The sequence below is a fragment of the Nicotiana tomentosiformis genome, chromosome 12, assembly GCF_000390325.3.
Source record: "Nicotiana tomentosiformis chromosome 12, ASM39032v3, whole genome shotgun sequence".
NCBI lineage: Eukaryota > Viridiplantae > Streptophyta > Magnoliopsida > Solanales > Solanaceae > Nicotiana > Nicotiana tomentosiformis.
Window position 1 is genome coordinate 122,306,328 of NC_090823.1, and position 17,226 is coordinate 122,323,553.

The following is a 17,226-nucleotide window of genomic DNA, read 5'->3' on the forward strand; positions in this document are numbered from 1 at the left end:
TGATAGTAATTTAATGTTTTTATTTATCTTTTTTAGTTTTGTGTTTTCAAGTTTATCCACCGGAGGCCTAGGCAATATATTTTGAACATTAAAAAAAAAAAAAAGGTGGGGTGGGGATGCGCGGGGGGTGGGTGAGGGTGGAAGTGGGGTGGGTTGGTAGGATGGGGAATATGGTGAGGAAGGTTGAAAAAGAATTTTGAAAATATTTTTTCTTCTCTTGATATTTCTAAAATATTTAAGCCAACCAAGTATGGAAAAATTAAAAAATATTTTTCGAAAAATATTTTCCGTCCTACCAAACACACCCTTATTTTGCTTGGCTTTTTCTTCAACCCACGTTGTCACCCCAAATGCAAATTAATTGACTACTTACGGCATGTTTGGTCAAGCTTGTAAAATTAGCTTATTTTGAGAAATATATTTTTTTCAAAATGTTTTTCTCAAAAGTATTCTTAGTGAGATGTAATTTGTGTTTGGTTATTTAATTTAAAAAGCACTTTAGAGCAACAATTAATGTTTGGGTAAACTATTAAAAAGTACTTTTAAGTGTAATTTTTTTAAAAGTGTCTTTAAAAAAAGTGCTTATGAGGATAAGCTACTTTTTTCTGCTTCTCCAAAATTACTTTTGCTTCTATTTAAAATACTTTCTCTTCATCTAAAAACTTGACCAAATACTTCAACTATAAAAATACTCTTTTGAAATAAAATGCTTAGGCCAAAGAAGCTATTAATCGCTCATTATGTTGAGAAAAAGAGTCACTCATTATCACTTGATTCCTAAGGGCGACGCCATCTTAGCTACGCATGATGACTTTTGGTCGATCAAAAGTCAGAAGAAAGTAGAAGTTTAACCGGTTCAACCGTTTAATAACTCAACAACAATAACATTATGATCCCATAAGTATACATAGAATTTACCTCTACCGGCTACCTCGAGTGAAATGCTAAATCATTTTTAAAATAAATTTAAAATTACAAGAATAAAAAACTAAGGAAATAAAGAAAAGCATCGACACCAAAATAGTAAAGATAACCAACTTAGAAGAATCAACGATCATAATAAAATTAAAGAATAAGATACTAATAGAATAATAATATTAATACCGATAAAGAGAAGCGATGAACAAATAAGGTGATATAAACTAGAACAATGTTCTCCCATAGAAAATAAAAAATCGCTCGACTAACTACTAAACTTCTATCATAATTTTTGGCCTCCGTGCTCAATGTGTTTAACTTAAAATTAGGAAAAAGAAAAGCCCATAGTTTATATTACATCTATGATCTAACGAGGATTAGAATTAGAATAATTAATAAAAAAAACGTGAAATTTGGTCTGCAGGTTAGGGGTCAAACTAAGGGAGATTAAGGATTTGTCTAATTGGTTAGGGCAGGGGGCGCAGGGTTTTGCCGGTGGCCCCCGCAAAGCTTCTACTACTGTTCCACAGGGGACACTGTGTGGGTCCCTCCTCACTAAATTTCATTGTAGGACTAATCATTGTAGAAAAATCCTATTACCTACAAATTAATACTACTTAAAATATCTTTCGAGTGAGAAAAAATTCATTGTAAATTAGACAATCTATTTTTTATTTCAAAATGATGTATTGTTATTATAAATCACCATTTTATAGGATAATTAAATTTGTTTTGAACATAGGAAATTGTAATCATAAATCAATTATATGTCCTGAAAAAATAGAAATATTATGTTAAAACGAGATAGCGCCCCGAGTAATAAACTTCTCACGACATCGCTGATATATAATAAATTTTATTTCACATTGTATGAAAAGTTTATCAGATCCTGAACCTGTCTAACGAGAAAATATATTCTTCGGTATTATGTATGATTTACTGTTTACGATCAACAAGTTATTGACCGGTTACTTCGGCCGACTAGAAATTTAAAAATAAAAAAAAAGAGAGAGAGAGAGAGACCACCTTTTCGTTTGGATAAAATAAATCGAACAATTAATAATTAAGTAGTACTATTAGTTATGACTTCTAGATAAACATCTAATCAGCTAAAACAAGTAAGCCAAAATTTGTCGAAGGTGATTAAGAATAAAAGATCGTTTCCCGTTTATTTTTGGTTGTTGTTTGAGGAACACGAATGTACAATACAATATACTGATTATTTAACTATGATCACCAAAGAGTGTACTGCTTGTGTGTATGATAAAGATTTCATATACTTTAACTTCTTACAAAAATTAGTTATCCTGAAATTGTAGTGTTTATTTTTATCCTTATGAAAGTGTGGGGTAAAAATTCCAAAATAATTAATCTTAATATAACTTGTTTCCCAAACAAATGACCCTGTATATGTTTGGTCTAAAATGGCCTCCATACTCCTCCAAGTACATTTTTTTCTCCCAATCCCATCAAAACCTCTTCTTTATTTTTCGTTTTTGCTACTATCCCCTTGGATATATGGATTTATAAAATCAACTTGCAAATTTTTTGGCAACGGTTCCACCAAAATTAATTTTACCAAACAGTAAAAAAAAAATGAAATGTAAGATATATCTTAAGTTCATGAAAATAATGTTAGAATAATTAACCGTTATTTTGTGTTATAGGAAAAAAAGTTTATGATAAGACACATTATAAAGTAAATCACATAGAAGTCCGCAAGAGTCGGCTGAATTGTTGGGTGAGTGATTTCCCACATGGGAGACCTGTGATGGATTCTCCTCACCAGCAACTTCTTCAGTCAGAGCTCGTCGTACCAGGTTGGTTGACTTGATTGGGTGAGTGGTTTCCCACCTGGGAGACCTGGGATCGATTCCCCTCACCAGCAGCCTCCTCAGTCAGAGCTCATCGCACCACGTTGGCTGAGTTGGTTGGGTGAGTGGGTTCCCATATGGGAGACCTGGAATCGATTCCCCCACTAGCAGCCTCCTCAGTTAGAGCTCGTCGCACCGGGTTGGCTAAGTTGGTTGGGTGAGTGTTTTCCCACATGGGAGACCTGAGATCGATTTCCCTCACCAACAGCCTTCTCAGTCAAAGCTTGTCGCACCAGGTTGACTGAGTTGGTTGGGTGAGTGGTTTCCCATATGGGAGACTTGTGATCGTTCCCCTCACCAGCAGCCTCCTCAGTCAGAGCTAGTCGCACCGGGTTGGCTGAGTTGGTTGGGTGAGTGGTTTCCTACATGGGAGACCTGAGATCGATTCGCCTCACCAATAGCCTCCTCAGTCATAGCTCGTTGCACCGAGTTTTCTTAGTGCGGTTTACAGCACTTGTGTGGTTTACGAGCTATTGCACAATGAGCATGTTATCTAGTACGCACCCGAAGAGTAGCGGTTGCGGGTTTCCGTAGGAATTTTCCCAAAAATAGTAAATCACATAGTCTAAGAATTGACGACTCACTCACTTAATAACTTTGACATTGAACTTTTCGAATATATATATATATATATATATATATATATATATATATATATATATTAGCCAATCGGGGTATTAATTTATTGAAAAAAGGACAATAAGGTCGCAAAGAAAATATCAGCCAAACAAGAGACGTTATTTTCACCCACAAATGCACAAAATCATCAACAAGAAAAGTGAAGGTTAAGTCCATTATTCATTTCCAAAATAGGATAAGCTCTAGCACCAAACCTATAGCCAGCCGTGCGTTGTTTGGGTCAATAAGGCAACATATCAAAGTTATATCTTTTCACTGTACAATGGAAAAGTATATCTGGTACTAGTACTAGTAGGACCTTAGATGGCAAAATGTGAAAGAACTCAAGGGAAAGAGAAGCAAAAGATTTTTTTTTTTTTTTTTTTTGTTTGTTTAAGTTCTACGCAAAGGCGATCTTAGAATATTTATAAAATTAGATCATTTAAAATATTATTGCAGATAATAAGTATTGATTGACAATCTTGAATACATAATAAGTAAATCTGCAATAACATATTATATACATTCTTAATGTATAGAACTTAAATCATATAAATAAGCAACATAAATTTTTATGAAAAAATGAAGGGAAGTGTTCAAATATTTTCATCTAAGGCTGTTAAGATGAGGAACCTCCATTGGAGGTTATCGTACTTTTTAGAAGATAGCAGAGAGAGAAGATAGAAGAGAGAATGAGGAAGATAAAATGAAATTGAGTTCTGTATTTTCATTCAGAGAAGCAACAGTACATATATACATTTAACTAACTCACACGTGCACTTAACCAACTTATACAACTGTGCACGTGACTCTTAATACTCCCCCTCAGGCTGGAGGGTGGTATACATCTAACACTCCTAATTTGGATAATAGATAATGATGTTGTGCTGCTCCAAATCCTTTCGTGAATAAATTTGCCAATTGTTGTTTGCTCCCCAAGTACTCCGGATGTATCAGCCCATTCTTGATTTTTTCCCTAATGAAATGACAATCAATGTCGATATGTTTTGTTCTTTCGTGGTAGATTGGGTTTGATGCAATTTGCATGGCTGCCTTGCTATCACTGTACAATGTAATTGGCCTTGATACTTCTACATTCAACTCCCGTAGTAATCCTTCTAGCCAGACTATTTCAGTTACTGATGCTGCCATGCTTCTATACTCAGCTTTAGCTGAGCTTCTGCTTATAGTTTGCTGCTTCTTGGATTTCCAGAATATTAAAGAATCTCCTAGCCTGATTGCATATCCAGTGACTGACCTCCTTGTGTTTGGACAGGCAGCCCAATCTGAGTCACAAAAGGCTTCCAATTGTCCTATGTTTGATCCTCTTTCAAGAGTATTCCCTATCCAGGTGACCCCTTTATATACTTGATCAACCTTAAGGCTGCATTCCAATGTGATAGTTTGGGTTGCTGCATGAACTGGCTCAGTACTTGCACCGCAAAACTTATGTTTGGTCTGGTAATAGTCAAATAGAGCAATTTTTCCACTAGCTTCTGATAACTAACAATATCCTTCAATTGTTCATCATCAGACTTTCCCACATGAGTATCATACTCAATAGTGGTGAGTTTGAAATTCATATCTAAAGGTGTAGTAGCAGGTTTGGATCCACCAAGGCCAATGTCAGCTAGTAACTCTAAAACATATTTCCTTTGGTTGAGTAAAATCCCAGATTGTAATTTTAACACCTCAATCCCTAAGAAATATCTTAACTGTCCTAAATCCTTCACCTTGAACTTGCTATGAAGTGTGGCTTTAACCTCCTCAATTAATTCTGTATTGCTACCTGTGATGAGGATGTCATCTACGTATACTAGGACAATGACTATATCATTACCAACACTTTTTTGTGAATAAAGAGTGATCATAAGAACTCTTATTGTAGTCTGCACCTGTCAAGGCATCAGTAAGTTTGATGTTCCATTGCCATGAAGCCTGCTTCAAGCCATATAGTAATTTGAGAAGTTTACACACCTTGTACTCCCCCTGTATGTGAAAACTCTGTGGGAGATCCATGTATACCTCTTCAAATAAATCTCCTTGCAGAAAGGCATTACTGACATTCATTTGTGATAACTCCCAACCTTTTGAGGCTGCTAGTGCTATAATTGTCCTTACAGTTATCATTTTGGCAACTGGAGAGAACGTTTCATGATAGTCCAAGCTCTCCTGTTGTGTGTATCCCTTTGCCACCAACCTGGCCTTGTATTTTTTTACCTCTCCATTGGCTTTGTACTTAATCTTATACACCCACTTAGAGCCTACTGTTTGTTTGCCCATCGGGAGGTCAACAATCTCCTAAGTATGGTTGTCTTCCAATGCACTAATTTCCTGCTTCATGGCTTCCACCCACTTCTCATTTTGACCCGCTTCTTTGAAGCTTCTTGGTTCAGTAAGGGTTGTAACAAGTCCAACATATGCCTGATAGGTAGGAGAAAAGTGATTATATGCCACATAGTTGGTGATGGGATATTTGCAAGATGCTGAAGACTTTTTCCCAATGACATAATCATTTAGCCATGTAGGAGGCTTTGTCACTCTACTAGGTCTGCTGCTATCCACTTCTGAATCATCAGGTTGTTCCCCTGATGTTTGGATATATGTGAAGGTTTCTAGTTGAGGCTGTTCATCTGAGATTGCAGGCTCTGAGTTGATACTACATGTGTTGAAATTCTGCTCAGTTGCCTTTGCATGCTCTGGCTCTAAGTTGGTATCATCTGCCTCTGAATGTGCTACTTCTGAATTTGTATCAATGGTTATCTCTTAATCAACAGTTACCTGATGCTCAATGGATGGGCTATGCTTAAAATTCTCCTCTGAATTGGCTGATGGCACATCTTTATGTGCTATAGGATCTACCAGGAATAGATCATCTTCCCAAACATCTTCATGCCTTTTTTCTTTGAAAGGAAATATATCCTCTCTAAAAGACATATCTCTGCTCGCGAAAAAGAGTTGTGACTCCAAATCATACAACCTATATCCTTTTTGTGTTTCTGAGTAGCCCATGAATACTGTCCTCTTTGCTCTTGCAACAAACTTATCTTCCCTCGGTAAGACACTAGCATAACATAAACAACCAAACACTTTTAGATGCTCAATTTTAGGCACCTTTCCATGCAGCATCTCATAGGGTGATTTGCCATTTAGTACTTAGTAGGAAGCTTGTTAATCAAATAGATTGCAGTTCTAATGCATTCACCCCAGAATCTGATTGGCACAACACTTTGAAGTTTTAGAGCCCTTGCAACTTCCAGAATATACCTATGTTTTCTCTCTACAGCTCCATTTTGTTGTGGCGTATATGGACAACTACTTTGATGAATCACTCCAAGACTAGAAAGTAAATCATTACATTTAGAATTAAAGAACTTTGTGCCATTGTCTGATCTCAACACCTTAACTGTCATACCAAATTGATTCTTTATCATTGAGAAGAAATTTGTCAATACAACCAATACCTCACACTTAGACTGTATTAGGCAAATCCACGTGTACCTACTATAGTCATCAAAAATTGTGATAAAATAATGCTTCTTATCATATGTAGGCCTCTTATAAGGACCCCAAACATCTACATATACAAGCTGGAAGATACAGTCTGATTTACTGCTACTAACATGAAAAATTGATCTATGTTGTTTTGCCATTGGACATACTTGACATTCATGTTGCACATACTCATCTGCTAGATTTCTCAAGGTAGGTATGTGTTGCATTGCCTTCATGGAGGGATATCCTAGTCTTAAGTGCCATAATTTTGTGTCATGTTTCCCTTTTATTACTGTTGCTCCTACTACTGGTTTTGTATGTTCTTGGAGAATGTAGAGGCCATTAGATTCTCTACCAATCCCATCACATTGCCACTGTAAAGGAGGTCCTTGGCAGGAAAGAATTTTACAGTACAAACGAGGTCCTTGGTCAGTTTGGCTACTGAAAGCAGGTTAAACTTGAAATCTGGCACATGTAAGACATTTCTGATCCTCTGACCTGCTAAAATTGTTGCATCTCCTATATCAGTTATCTGTGACTTCTTACCATTTGGTACCTACACTTTTCTGCCTTCATGCTTCCCTAATTGCCTAATGTCAGTTAGTTCTATTTTACAGGAAGTAATATGATGAGATGCCCTTGAATTTATAATCCATTCAATACCATAAGTTTGGGATAACAGGGAAACAATACCTGTCATATTGGCTTTGCAGTCACCAGATGATATTGATTTTTTTAACAAACTCACCAGCTGCTTATACTCCTATTCTGTAAAGAAATGACCTTGTGACTGTCCTTCAACAGAGCTGGTTCCCTCAACTATTGTGTTGTTCACATAAGTTCTGAAACCAGTACCCTGTATTGTCTTCTTTTTGCTTTTGAAATCAGGTGGATATCCCACAATTTTGTAACAATTTTCCTTTTGATATTCCTTATACCCACAATGTTCGCAAATCAAGCCAGGTTTCTTTCCTTTCATCACTTGTCCTCTTCCAGCTAACATAGTTAATGGTTCTTTGCTTAGGTCCATCACACCAAGAGCTCGTTGACTCTATTCCTGTAATTACTAGGGCATATGCTTGATTTACTGTCAGTACAGGGGGTTTTAATAGAATTTGACTACGAACATGTGCATAAGTCTCATTTAATCCAACTAGAAACTGCACTAGATGCTGCTGATAAAATATTTCAAAAAAAGGTTCTGATTCTTTACAATTACAACCACGACCTGGTATCAAGGTATCCTGTTCATCCCAAAGGTCTTTCATTCTAGTGAAATAAGTAGTAAAAGAATCTGTACCTTGAGTTAGGGTTCCAATTTGATCCAAAGATGATAGAATCTGGTTAAATTCGATTTGCCAAACCTTTCCTTGAACCCAGCCCATACCTTTGAAGTATCTGATGCATAGACTATACTCGACAATAATTCTTGTGAAACACTCCTTCCAATTCATAAAAGTACCACATCATTACATTGCTCCCACAAATCTGCTAGTTCTCCTTTGTACAAGCTCTTCACACACGTTCCTTCAACAAAACCTAACTTGTTTTTCCCCAATAAAGCCAAACGCATCGACCTACTCCACAATCCGTAATTTTCTAGACCTGTGAGCTTGATATCTATCAAAATTGCTCTAGGTGTATCAGACGACTGAAGGTAGAGAGGAGGACGATGATCGATTTGAGGTGTCGAGGTATCTCCCATGGCAGATATTTCTAGAACTTGTAACTGTGAATCAACTTAGTGAAGAAGAAGCAGTATCGATTCCCTAATCGCTGCTCTGATACCATGTTAAGATGAGGAACCTCCATTGGAGGTCATCGTACTTTCTAGAAGATAGCAGGGAGAAGATAGAAGAGAGAATGAGGAAGAGAAAATGAAATTGAGTTCTGTATTTTCATTCAGAGAAGCAACAATACATATATATATTTAACTAGCTCATACATGCATTTAACCAACTAATACAACTGTGCACGTGACTCTTAATAAAGGTGGAGCTTAACTGGACCATTTTTGAAATGTAAAGTGTTTTATAAGAAAAATAATTAAAAAACAAATCAATAATAATACGTTTGAATTAATATTTGTTGTTTTCAGAAAATTTCTGTTCCCACACCTTAATACTGTTGTTAAATGCCTAAAAAGTTTTCTTCTTTTTTACTTTTTAATAATGAAACAAGTAAAGGAGAAAAACAATTATAGACACGGACCTTGACGTCCACATTTCCAATTTCCTATACATTGCAAAATTTCTTGGTAGTTAACATTATGTTACTTCAATAATATAACATACATCTCATGTCTCTTAATTTCATGCAATATATACTTCCAACGTTGGTGTTCACTACCTTAAGTTGTTTTTGAAAAAAAAAATAGTTTGTGCGAAAGATAATGCATCCGAATAGATGTTTTGTCAGTGAGAATAGTTTCTAGATTGAAATATTATCACAATATGAATCTGCAGTGATTTTTTTTTTTTAAAAAAAACTTAAATTAAGGAGTATGTTTTTTTTCCGAAAAACCTCTTTAAATTCTTTTTCTTAAATAAGTGATTATTAGGTTCTTGTTTTAAATAATTTTGTGACTATTAATATATGAGCATATCCACCACTAATTATCGATAATGAGTATGAATTCAGAATCATCAGCTTTAGCTACATAGATAATTAACACTTTTACTACATGCATTAGCAGCGCTTGCGATGATTTTAGGCGCGATCAGTTATCTTTGGCTATATAATCGTGCGATTTATGAGAATTTAAAATGCGATTTCCTTCATAAATTCTCCTATCCAAATGACAGAGAAGTTTTCATATTTATGGAGTATATTTTTTCTTATTGGAGAGGCAACCGTATGTTAAACTATCAAAGAAACTCACATAAACGGGTGTTGAGCATGACATTTTAGGTGCTTGGGACGGGACATATGCTGACTTTCCTTGGTTTGGATGGCATATCCCGTTGCATAACGCACCTTTTTTTTATGCATTTCGTTAGTCTTAATTAGAGAGTCAAATTTTGACTTTTCTAAACTAATAAATAATCTTTTTTTGGCTGTTGGGCTAGGGAACTAGTATGAATCTAATCTACCGCCAAGTATTTTCATGGCAAAAACAAAGGTAAATGTGTGACGAAGACAAATGTTGCAGCCACAAGTAGTAACTTCACCTTGAGATGTACCGTTTAGGTTTGAAAATATTTTTTATACTATAGAGCCCGTTTGGCCAGGAAATCTTTTTCACTTTTTTCGATTTTATTTTTTAAATTTTTTGTCGAAATTAACGTTTGGCCATAAAATTTTCAATTTTGATGAATTTTGAAATTTTTCAAAAATTTGAGAAACTCCAAAAAGTCGTTTATCAAAATTTTTACTCAGATCATTCACAAAAATTCAAAAACAACCCAAAATTATATTCATGTCCAAACACAACTCTAATTTTCAAATATTATTTTCACTTCTCTTTTAAAATTTTGCAATTCTTATGTCCAAACGTCCATTAAGTCCAAACTTATGTACAAACAAAAAAAGCAAATACATTGTTGTTATGCATCAACCAACTTAATATTGTTGAACTCAATTAACAGTAAAATATTAAAAAAATTCACATTATTTCCTTATTAATCCATTTCAAAAGAAGCGACATTCCTTTAAATTTAAAAATAATTGAACTTATACTCTCAACATAAGAGCTGATTAAAAATAAAAAATAGCAGTCCGATGTATGAAGCAACTCGCATTCACGTAGGGTCCGAAATATGTAGGTAGTGTAGCTTGATGCAAGTATCAGCGATTGATTTTACAGAATACTTAAGGGCTGATTATAAATATTATGACATGTTTAAGATAAAGTTTCTAATTTTTTTTAAATATATTTTTCTTATATTTAAATTTGACATAATAAGTCGTAACAATCTGCTTATCCTATTTTTGGAGTAAAAAAAGAGAAAAATCCCACCATCCTACTCTGTCCGTTAATAGTACGACGGGGCCACTTCTCATAAAACAGAACAAACTTTCTATTAACGTCAAAGTCAGACGTCTTTAACTGCTAAACCAATGGACATTCGACAGCACCTAACGGACGCTTTTATTAATTGTCCCCCCATCCACCGTCTTCTCAACCGGTTAGAAACAAAACTCCACGGGCTGTAGCCGGTTTCCAAACACTAGTTTAAATTTAACCATGGTTAAAATGATGAAAGGCTTTCTTCATCAGTTCATGAATAAGCTCTTTCGTCTCCTCACATTATCAATTCACCCCCAAAATCGTTGAAGATATATAAATAACAGTTGTTGATATAGAGAGAGGAAGTTTTGTGTTCGGAGAATGAGAGATCTGTGTTGAGAAATATGTGTACGGAAATGGCTGCTTCTGATAGTGGCCACAATGCTCCCGGCGGCGCCGGAAATGGTAATTTTAGTGGATTTTTTCTGTAATTAATGGTAATTTGTTCCATAATTTGATTTTTGCGTTTGTTTGTGTTTAAAGTTGATGCGGAGAGAGCGTTGTACACGGAGCTATGGCGTGCATGTGCAGGTCCGCTTGTGACAGTGCCACGCGAAGGCCAGCTCGTGTTCTATTTCCCACAAGGTCATATTGAACAGGTTTGCGTCTATACACGTCCTTTTTAAAACCGTTTATGAGCTTAATTAATTTGGTAAACCATAACTGTATCAATGAATTAACTAGGCTTCATATCCATTTTGCTCCATTCCTAGTCGGTTTTGATGAGGTGGTTAGACAATTCAACATAGTATCAGTTCAGAAGATCCACCATTTATTATCAAAATGAATTCCATATGCTTGACTCAAGAAAAAGTATTAGGCTTGCATGTCAAGGGGTGTATTGAAGATATTAATTTCTCTCTCTGTCCCATTTTACGTGGCATACTTTACGTTTTAGTTTATCCCAAAAAGAATATCGACTTTCTATGTTTAGAAACATTATACTTTAAACTTTACGTTTTACCTTGATGAAATGATTTATGGCTACACAAATGTCTACCCCACGTAAATTGGGATGGAGGGAGTAATAAATAAATGTGTCACCACTTTATCAACTTAAGTTTTTAGAAGGTGGTCACCCAATTCAATACCTTCTAATCATGAATTATTTGTATTGTAAAGCAAATTAGGGGTTCTCTAGGGAAAATTAGGTGCGCTAGTTGTTGTCATAACTAATTCTTTGAGGTTGGAGTGATTTGATGTGTTTATATGCTAGGTTGAAGCATCAACCAATCAAGTTTCAGACCAGCAGATGCCAGTATATAATCTTCCTTCTAAGATCCTCTGCCGTGTAATTAACGTCCTATTGAAGGTAACTTTTTCTGTTGAATACAAAGTCTTGTTGTGTCTCAAAGAGTTGTGTAGCTTAGCTTTCCCTTGTTAACTTTTCTTGATGAATGCTAATCTACTAAGGATTCTGCATTGTTGGTACTAGCGTTTTGACTCATTTGTGTTCTCAGGCTGAACCAGATACTGATGAGGTGTACGCACAATTGACTTTGATGCCAGAGCCAAATGTAAGTTTACAATGTGCAACGAAGAATTACTTGTTATTTCTTTTTTTCTTTTTGAAGTTCCTACATCGTTTTGAGGCTTTAAATTCTGATGTTCGAGTTGGACATCTGATTTAATGGAATATTCTTTGTAGCAAGATGAAAGTGCAGTTACGAAGGAACCGATGCCCCCTTCGCCACCACGATTCCATGTGCACTCTTTTTGTAAGACACTAACTGCCTCTGATACCAGCACTCACGGAGGCTTTTCTGTCCTGAGACGGCATGCTGATGAATGCCTCCCTCCTCTGGTCAGAAGAACTGTTTCTCAATACAGCTATTGTGCCCGTATTTGAACATTGTAAGCGGCTTATGGTGGTTAATATTTTGTTATAGGATATGTCTCGGCAACCTCCAACACAGGAGTTGGCGGCCAAAGATTTGCATGCAAATCAGTGGCGCTTCAGGCACATATTTCGGGGTATGATGTTTAATGCATTCTTAATCACCTTGTGCCTTTATATTTTGTGACATATACCACCTTCAGTTCCTTTTGAGTCAGTCTTTGCAGACATAAAGTTGCACCATCACAACATTGCTATTTCATAGATTATAGCCTATTTAATTTGTGTCTTCATACCTTCGTTAAAATTTGTTTGTTTATAAATCGTGCCTATTACAAAGTTGGAATATTGTGAATCAATGACAATAAATCTCGACTTTGGAAACCTTGAAAAATTTTAAGCCGATGATAGTTTGGCATAAATCTGGACAAAGATTAGGATGTGGAGGGGCATCCCTTGTGTTTTAGTAATAAGCCAATTACATGTCATTGTATTTGGGCTTTATATAAATAACTCAAGGAAACAACACAATGTTATGATTTCTCAACAATGAGATAGATTCAGGATGAGGAACAGACACTTGGATTTCTTGCTGGAGGAGGGATGGTGAAGATAAATTTGCTGGTGTGATTCAGAGATAAATTTGCTGGTGTGATTCAGAGAATTGTGAATATTTTTTTTTTCTTTTTGCTTGTGTGACTAATGGTGTTTATTGATCTTTTCACCCCCTTCCTTTGAACCTTCTATTTTGCATGGGGAATTTGCTTTTAAAAATGTTGAGCACTATTTCTTGATGTAACTGGTGCTATTTCAACGCATTAGTTGGTTGTTCCTGTTACATTTCCTGCATTTTGTTTTCATGCTATCATTCAAATCTCAGGCCAGCCTAGGAGGCACCTTCTTCAGAGTGGTTGGAGTGTGTTTGTAAGTTCGAAAAGGCTTGTTGCTGGGGATGCATTCATATTTCTTAGGTTAGCGTTGGCATACCTTCTCTTTTCTCCATTCTTTTGCGTTCATTAACTTCTGAAATGTTGGACACTCTACTGTTAGAGGTGAGAACGGGGAGCTTCGTGTTGGAGTCAGACGTGCCATGAGACAGCAGGGTAATGCTCCATCATCAGTGATATCCAGTCATAGCATGCATCTCGGTGTCCTTGCTACAGCTTGGCATGCTATTCAGACGAAAACAATGTTCACAGTGTATTACAAACCAAGGTAACTGATTCGAAGAACCAAGGGAAATTAGTTTAAGCTTGTTCCTTAAATTGAAATCTATATGATGAAAGGATTGGACCAACGTTATGTATTATAGGACGAGCCCTGCTGATTTTATAGTTCCATATGACCAGTATATGAAGTCTGTGAAAAACAATTACTCCATCGGCATGAGGTTTAAAATGAGGTTTGAAGGTGAAGAAGCTCCAGAACAGAGGTATGTTAGCATCACTAGAAGGAGCATTTTCCTTCTTTAGTATTAAATGCGATACTAGGTGGTTTTGACTTTGATATTAATCGAGCATACTTGTGTTGTGAGCTTTCAGATCAAAATCATATTATTTTGGTGATGGTTTGTTGTAAACAAATTACCTTTCTCAAAACCCCTGATTTTGTAGTTTACTCCAAAATCTTATAGGTTTACTGGCACTATAGTTGGCATTGAAGATGGTGACCCCAAAAGGTGGCCTGAGTCCAAATGGAGATGCCTGAAGGTAGAATCTACTTTCACTTTTTTCCTGGTTGGTTATCTTTTTCCCATATATAGCACTGAAGTATCATTCTTGAATGCGTTTTTAAGGTTCGATGGGATGAAAGTTCTGCTATTCCTAGGCCAGACCAAGTTTCACCCTGGAAAATAGAGCCAGCTCTTACCCCTCCTGCCCTTAATCCACTTCCAATACCAAGGCCAAAAAGGCCTCGATCAAATGTTCTGCCCTCGTCTCCTGATTCTTCTGTTCTTACTAGGGAAGGTATATAACTCACCCTTATATTTGAATTTCATATCCTGTACTGCCTTTGTATCTACATTTCAAGCTGAGTATTTGTTATGTACTTCTGGCACTTTCACTTTCTTAAAGGTTCATCCAAAATAACTGCAGACCCTTCACAAGCCAGTGGGTTTTCAAGGGTCTTAAAAGGTCAAGAAATGTCGACCTTGAAAGGCAATTTCGTAGAAAATAATGGGTCAGATTCTTCTGAGAATCCAATTGTATGGCCACCGCCACTGAATGATGGGAAGACTGATGTTCATTCTGCATCAAGGAGATGTCTGTCAGATAAATGGCTTCCTTTAGGGAGGCCTGAATCATCTTTTACAGATCTATTATCAGGTTTTGGGGTGCAAGTGAGTTCCTCCCATGGGCTCCATTTACCCACTGGGGGCCAAACAGCACTTCCTGCTAGCTTGGTGAAGCGACAAGCAATGGACAAGGAAAATGAATTCAGCTTACTGAGAAAACACTGGTCTCTAGCGTCTTCTGGTCTCTCACTTAATCTGATGGATTCAGGATTGAAGGGGGGTGATACTCTTTATCAAATGCGGGAAACATCGAGGTGTAGTGGTTTTAACGAGTATCCAACCCTCCCTGGTCATAGAATTGACAATCAGCAGGGAAATTGGTTAATGCCCCAGTCTGTGTTGCCTTATACTCAGATGTCCACTCATTCTGGAGAAATGATGCCTAAACCCATGGCTTCGCTACAGCCTGAAGCCGTGAAACCCAAAGAGGGAAATTGCAAACTATTTGGCATTCCCCTTCGAAGTGACTCTGCTTCCATAGTTCCTGTCAAGTTGCGAAATAATTCACCGATTGACTCAGCAAGTAACATGCATTTTGGTGTACATCATCAATTCCCTGCAACTGAATCTGATCTAAGGTCTGAGCAATCAAAGGGATCAAAGGTACTAGATGATGGTATCACAGTTAATGATCAGGAGAAACAATTCCAAACCTCTCATCTTGGTACTCGAGATAGAGAGGGCAAAGGCCTTACTAATTCAACAAGGAGTTGCACCAAGGTTTACACCTAGTCATTTGGCTTAACTTTGGCTTGTGACATTTTGTGAAGCGTTAATCATTTGGGTTATTATAAATGCAGGTTCATAAACATGGCACAGCCCTTGGAAGGTCTGTGGATCTTGCAAAGTTCAACAACTATGAAGAATTGATAGCTGAACTGGATCACCTTTTTTATTTTAATGGTGAGCTCAAGGCTCAGAACAAGAACTGGCTGGTTGTATATACTGATGATGAGGGTGACATGATGCTTGTTGGAGATGATCCATGGCAGTAAGTCCTTTCGTCTTTTCTTGTGATGCATAAAGGATGAAAGATGATTATCTTTATGGTGCTTAAGTTTTGCAGTTATCTGGATTCTTATGCTGCTTTTTTACCTGTTGGTTTTGGTGAAACAGAGAATTTTGTGGTATGGTGTGCAAGATTTTCCTCTACACGAAAGAAGAGGTGCAGCGAATGAACGCAGGGTCTCTCAATTCAATAGGTGAAGACAATTCTTCTGTTGCAGAAGGCTCTGATGCTAAAGAAGTGAAGGATATGCAGCTTCCTTTTGAATCCAGTCCTGACGATTCTTAGCGTGTCCTCCTAGTTGAGGTAGTGAAAAGTAAAGTGCAAAAGAAAAAAAGGAAAAGAAATCTCCGTTTGCTTATTATTTGCTGCTGCTTTATTATTACTCTTACTCTTCGTCCTGAGAATGTGGGGTGACAGTCGCCCTTCTGCAGTTTCTAGTAACTTGACAAGTTTATAAATTCTGCCGAAAAGACTACATCCACCCAGCTGTTGCTTTTTTGGGGATTTCTGAAGGTAGTTACCTGGCATATCAAGTCCCTTTTAACTTAGGGATGTCTGGTCTCTCCATATAGATGCAGCTTCTCTGTATTTTGCAGTTTCGACCCCTTTTTGGAGCCAACTTATGATGACTTATCTATACACACAGTATACACACATTATCAGCCTGGTCATAGTCTTCCTTTTGCTTATTTCGATATGTATATACCTAGTTTTAACAATTATCCTGGCAACTCTAGATGTAAATAAGAAGTTGATATACAGCATACCTTGTCTACTGTTAATTTATGTCCTACTGGTATCCAGCCGCTTCTTGTACCCTACATATTTTGTATCTGCAGTTGTGGTCGTCCAGCTGAACATGTATTGGTAATCATTCAAATTTTGATCATAGGAGTTGAAGTAAAGATATTAGTATTTGGTTATTACAAAAAATTCTTATTGATCAAGTTACTCTTTCGTTTAACCCCTTGTTGACACCCGTATATTACCAGCTCCTTTTGCAAACATCAGGGAGCCATAATAGGCATTGTCAATGTATTCAAATAGGGGTAAACTCCCAAATGCTTGGACCGACAGTCTTCAGGGGGTCGTTTTGGTGCATTTGTTACCAGAGTACAGGAGGCCCAGAGCTTGCCCTGACAAAACAGAATTGGCTCTGTTGATTGACAT

The 17,226-nt window shown here is 36.7% G+C and overlaps 1 protein-coding gene across 3 annotated transcripts; it reads left to right on the plus strand.

The window, feature by feature from the left end:
• The first annotated feature begins 11,110 nt into the window (after nucleotides 1-11,110).
• On the plus strand, nucleotides 11,111-16,961 carry LOC104089476 (auxin response factor 2B-like). Of its 3 annotated transcripts, none has more exons than XM_009594388.4 (14): nucleotides 11,112-11,319; nucleotides 11,398-11,513; nucleotides 12,131-12,226; nucleotides 12,375-12,431; nucleotides 12,563-12,718; nucleotides 12,804-12,888; nucleotides 13,632-13,722; nucleotides 13,802-13,966; nucleotides 14,064-14,183; nucleotides 14,385-14,460; nucleotides 14,547-14,718; nucleotides 14,827-15,767; nucleotides 15,848-16,038; nucleotides 16,164-16,961. In XM_009594388.4, the coding sequence occupies exons 1-14, from the start codon at nucleotides 11,259-11,261 to the stop codon at nucleotides 16,339-16,341; spliced, it is 2,505 nt and encodes an 834-aa protein (XP_009592683.1). In that variant the 5' UTR covers nucleotides 11,112-11,258; the 3' UTR covers nucleotides 16,342-16,961. The 3 variants fall into 3 exon arrangements, with proteins under 3 accessions (XP_009592685.1, XP_009592683.1, XP_009592684.1); XM_009594389.4 differs by having other exon boundaries at nucleotides 14,848-15,767; XM_009594390.4 differs by lacking the exon at nucleotides 11,398-11,513 and having other exon boundaries at nucleotides 11,111-11,319.
• The last annotated feature ends 265 nt before the right edge of the window (nucleotides 16,962-17,226 follow it).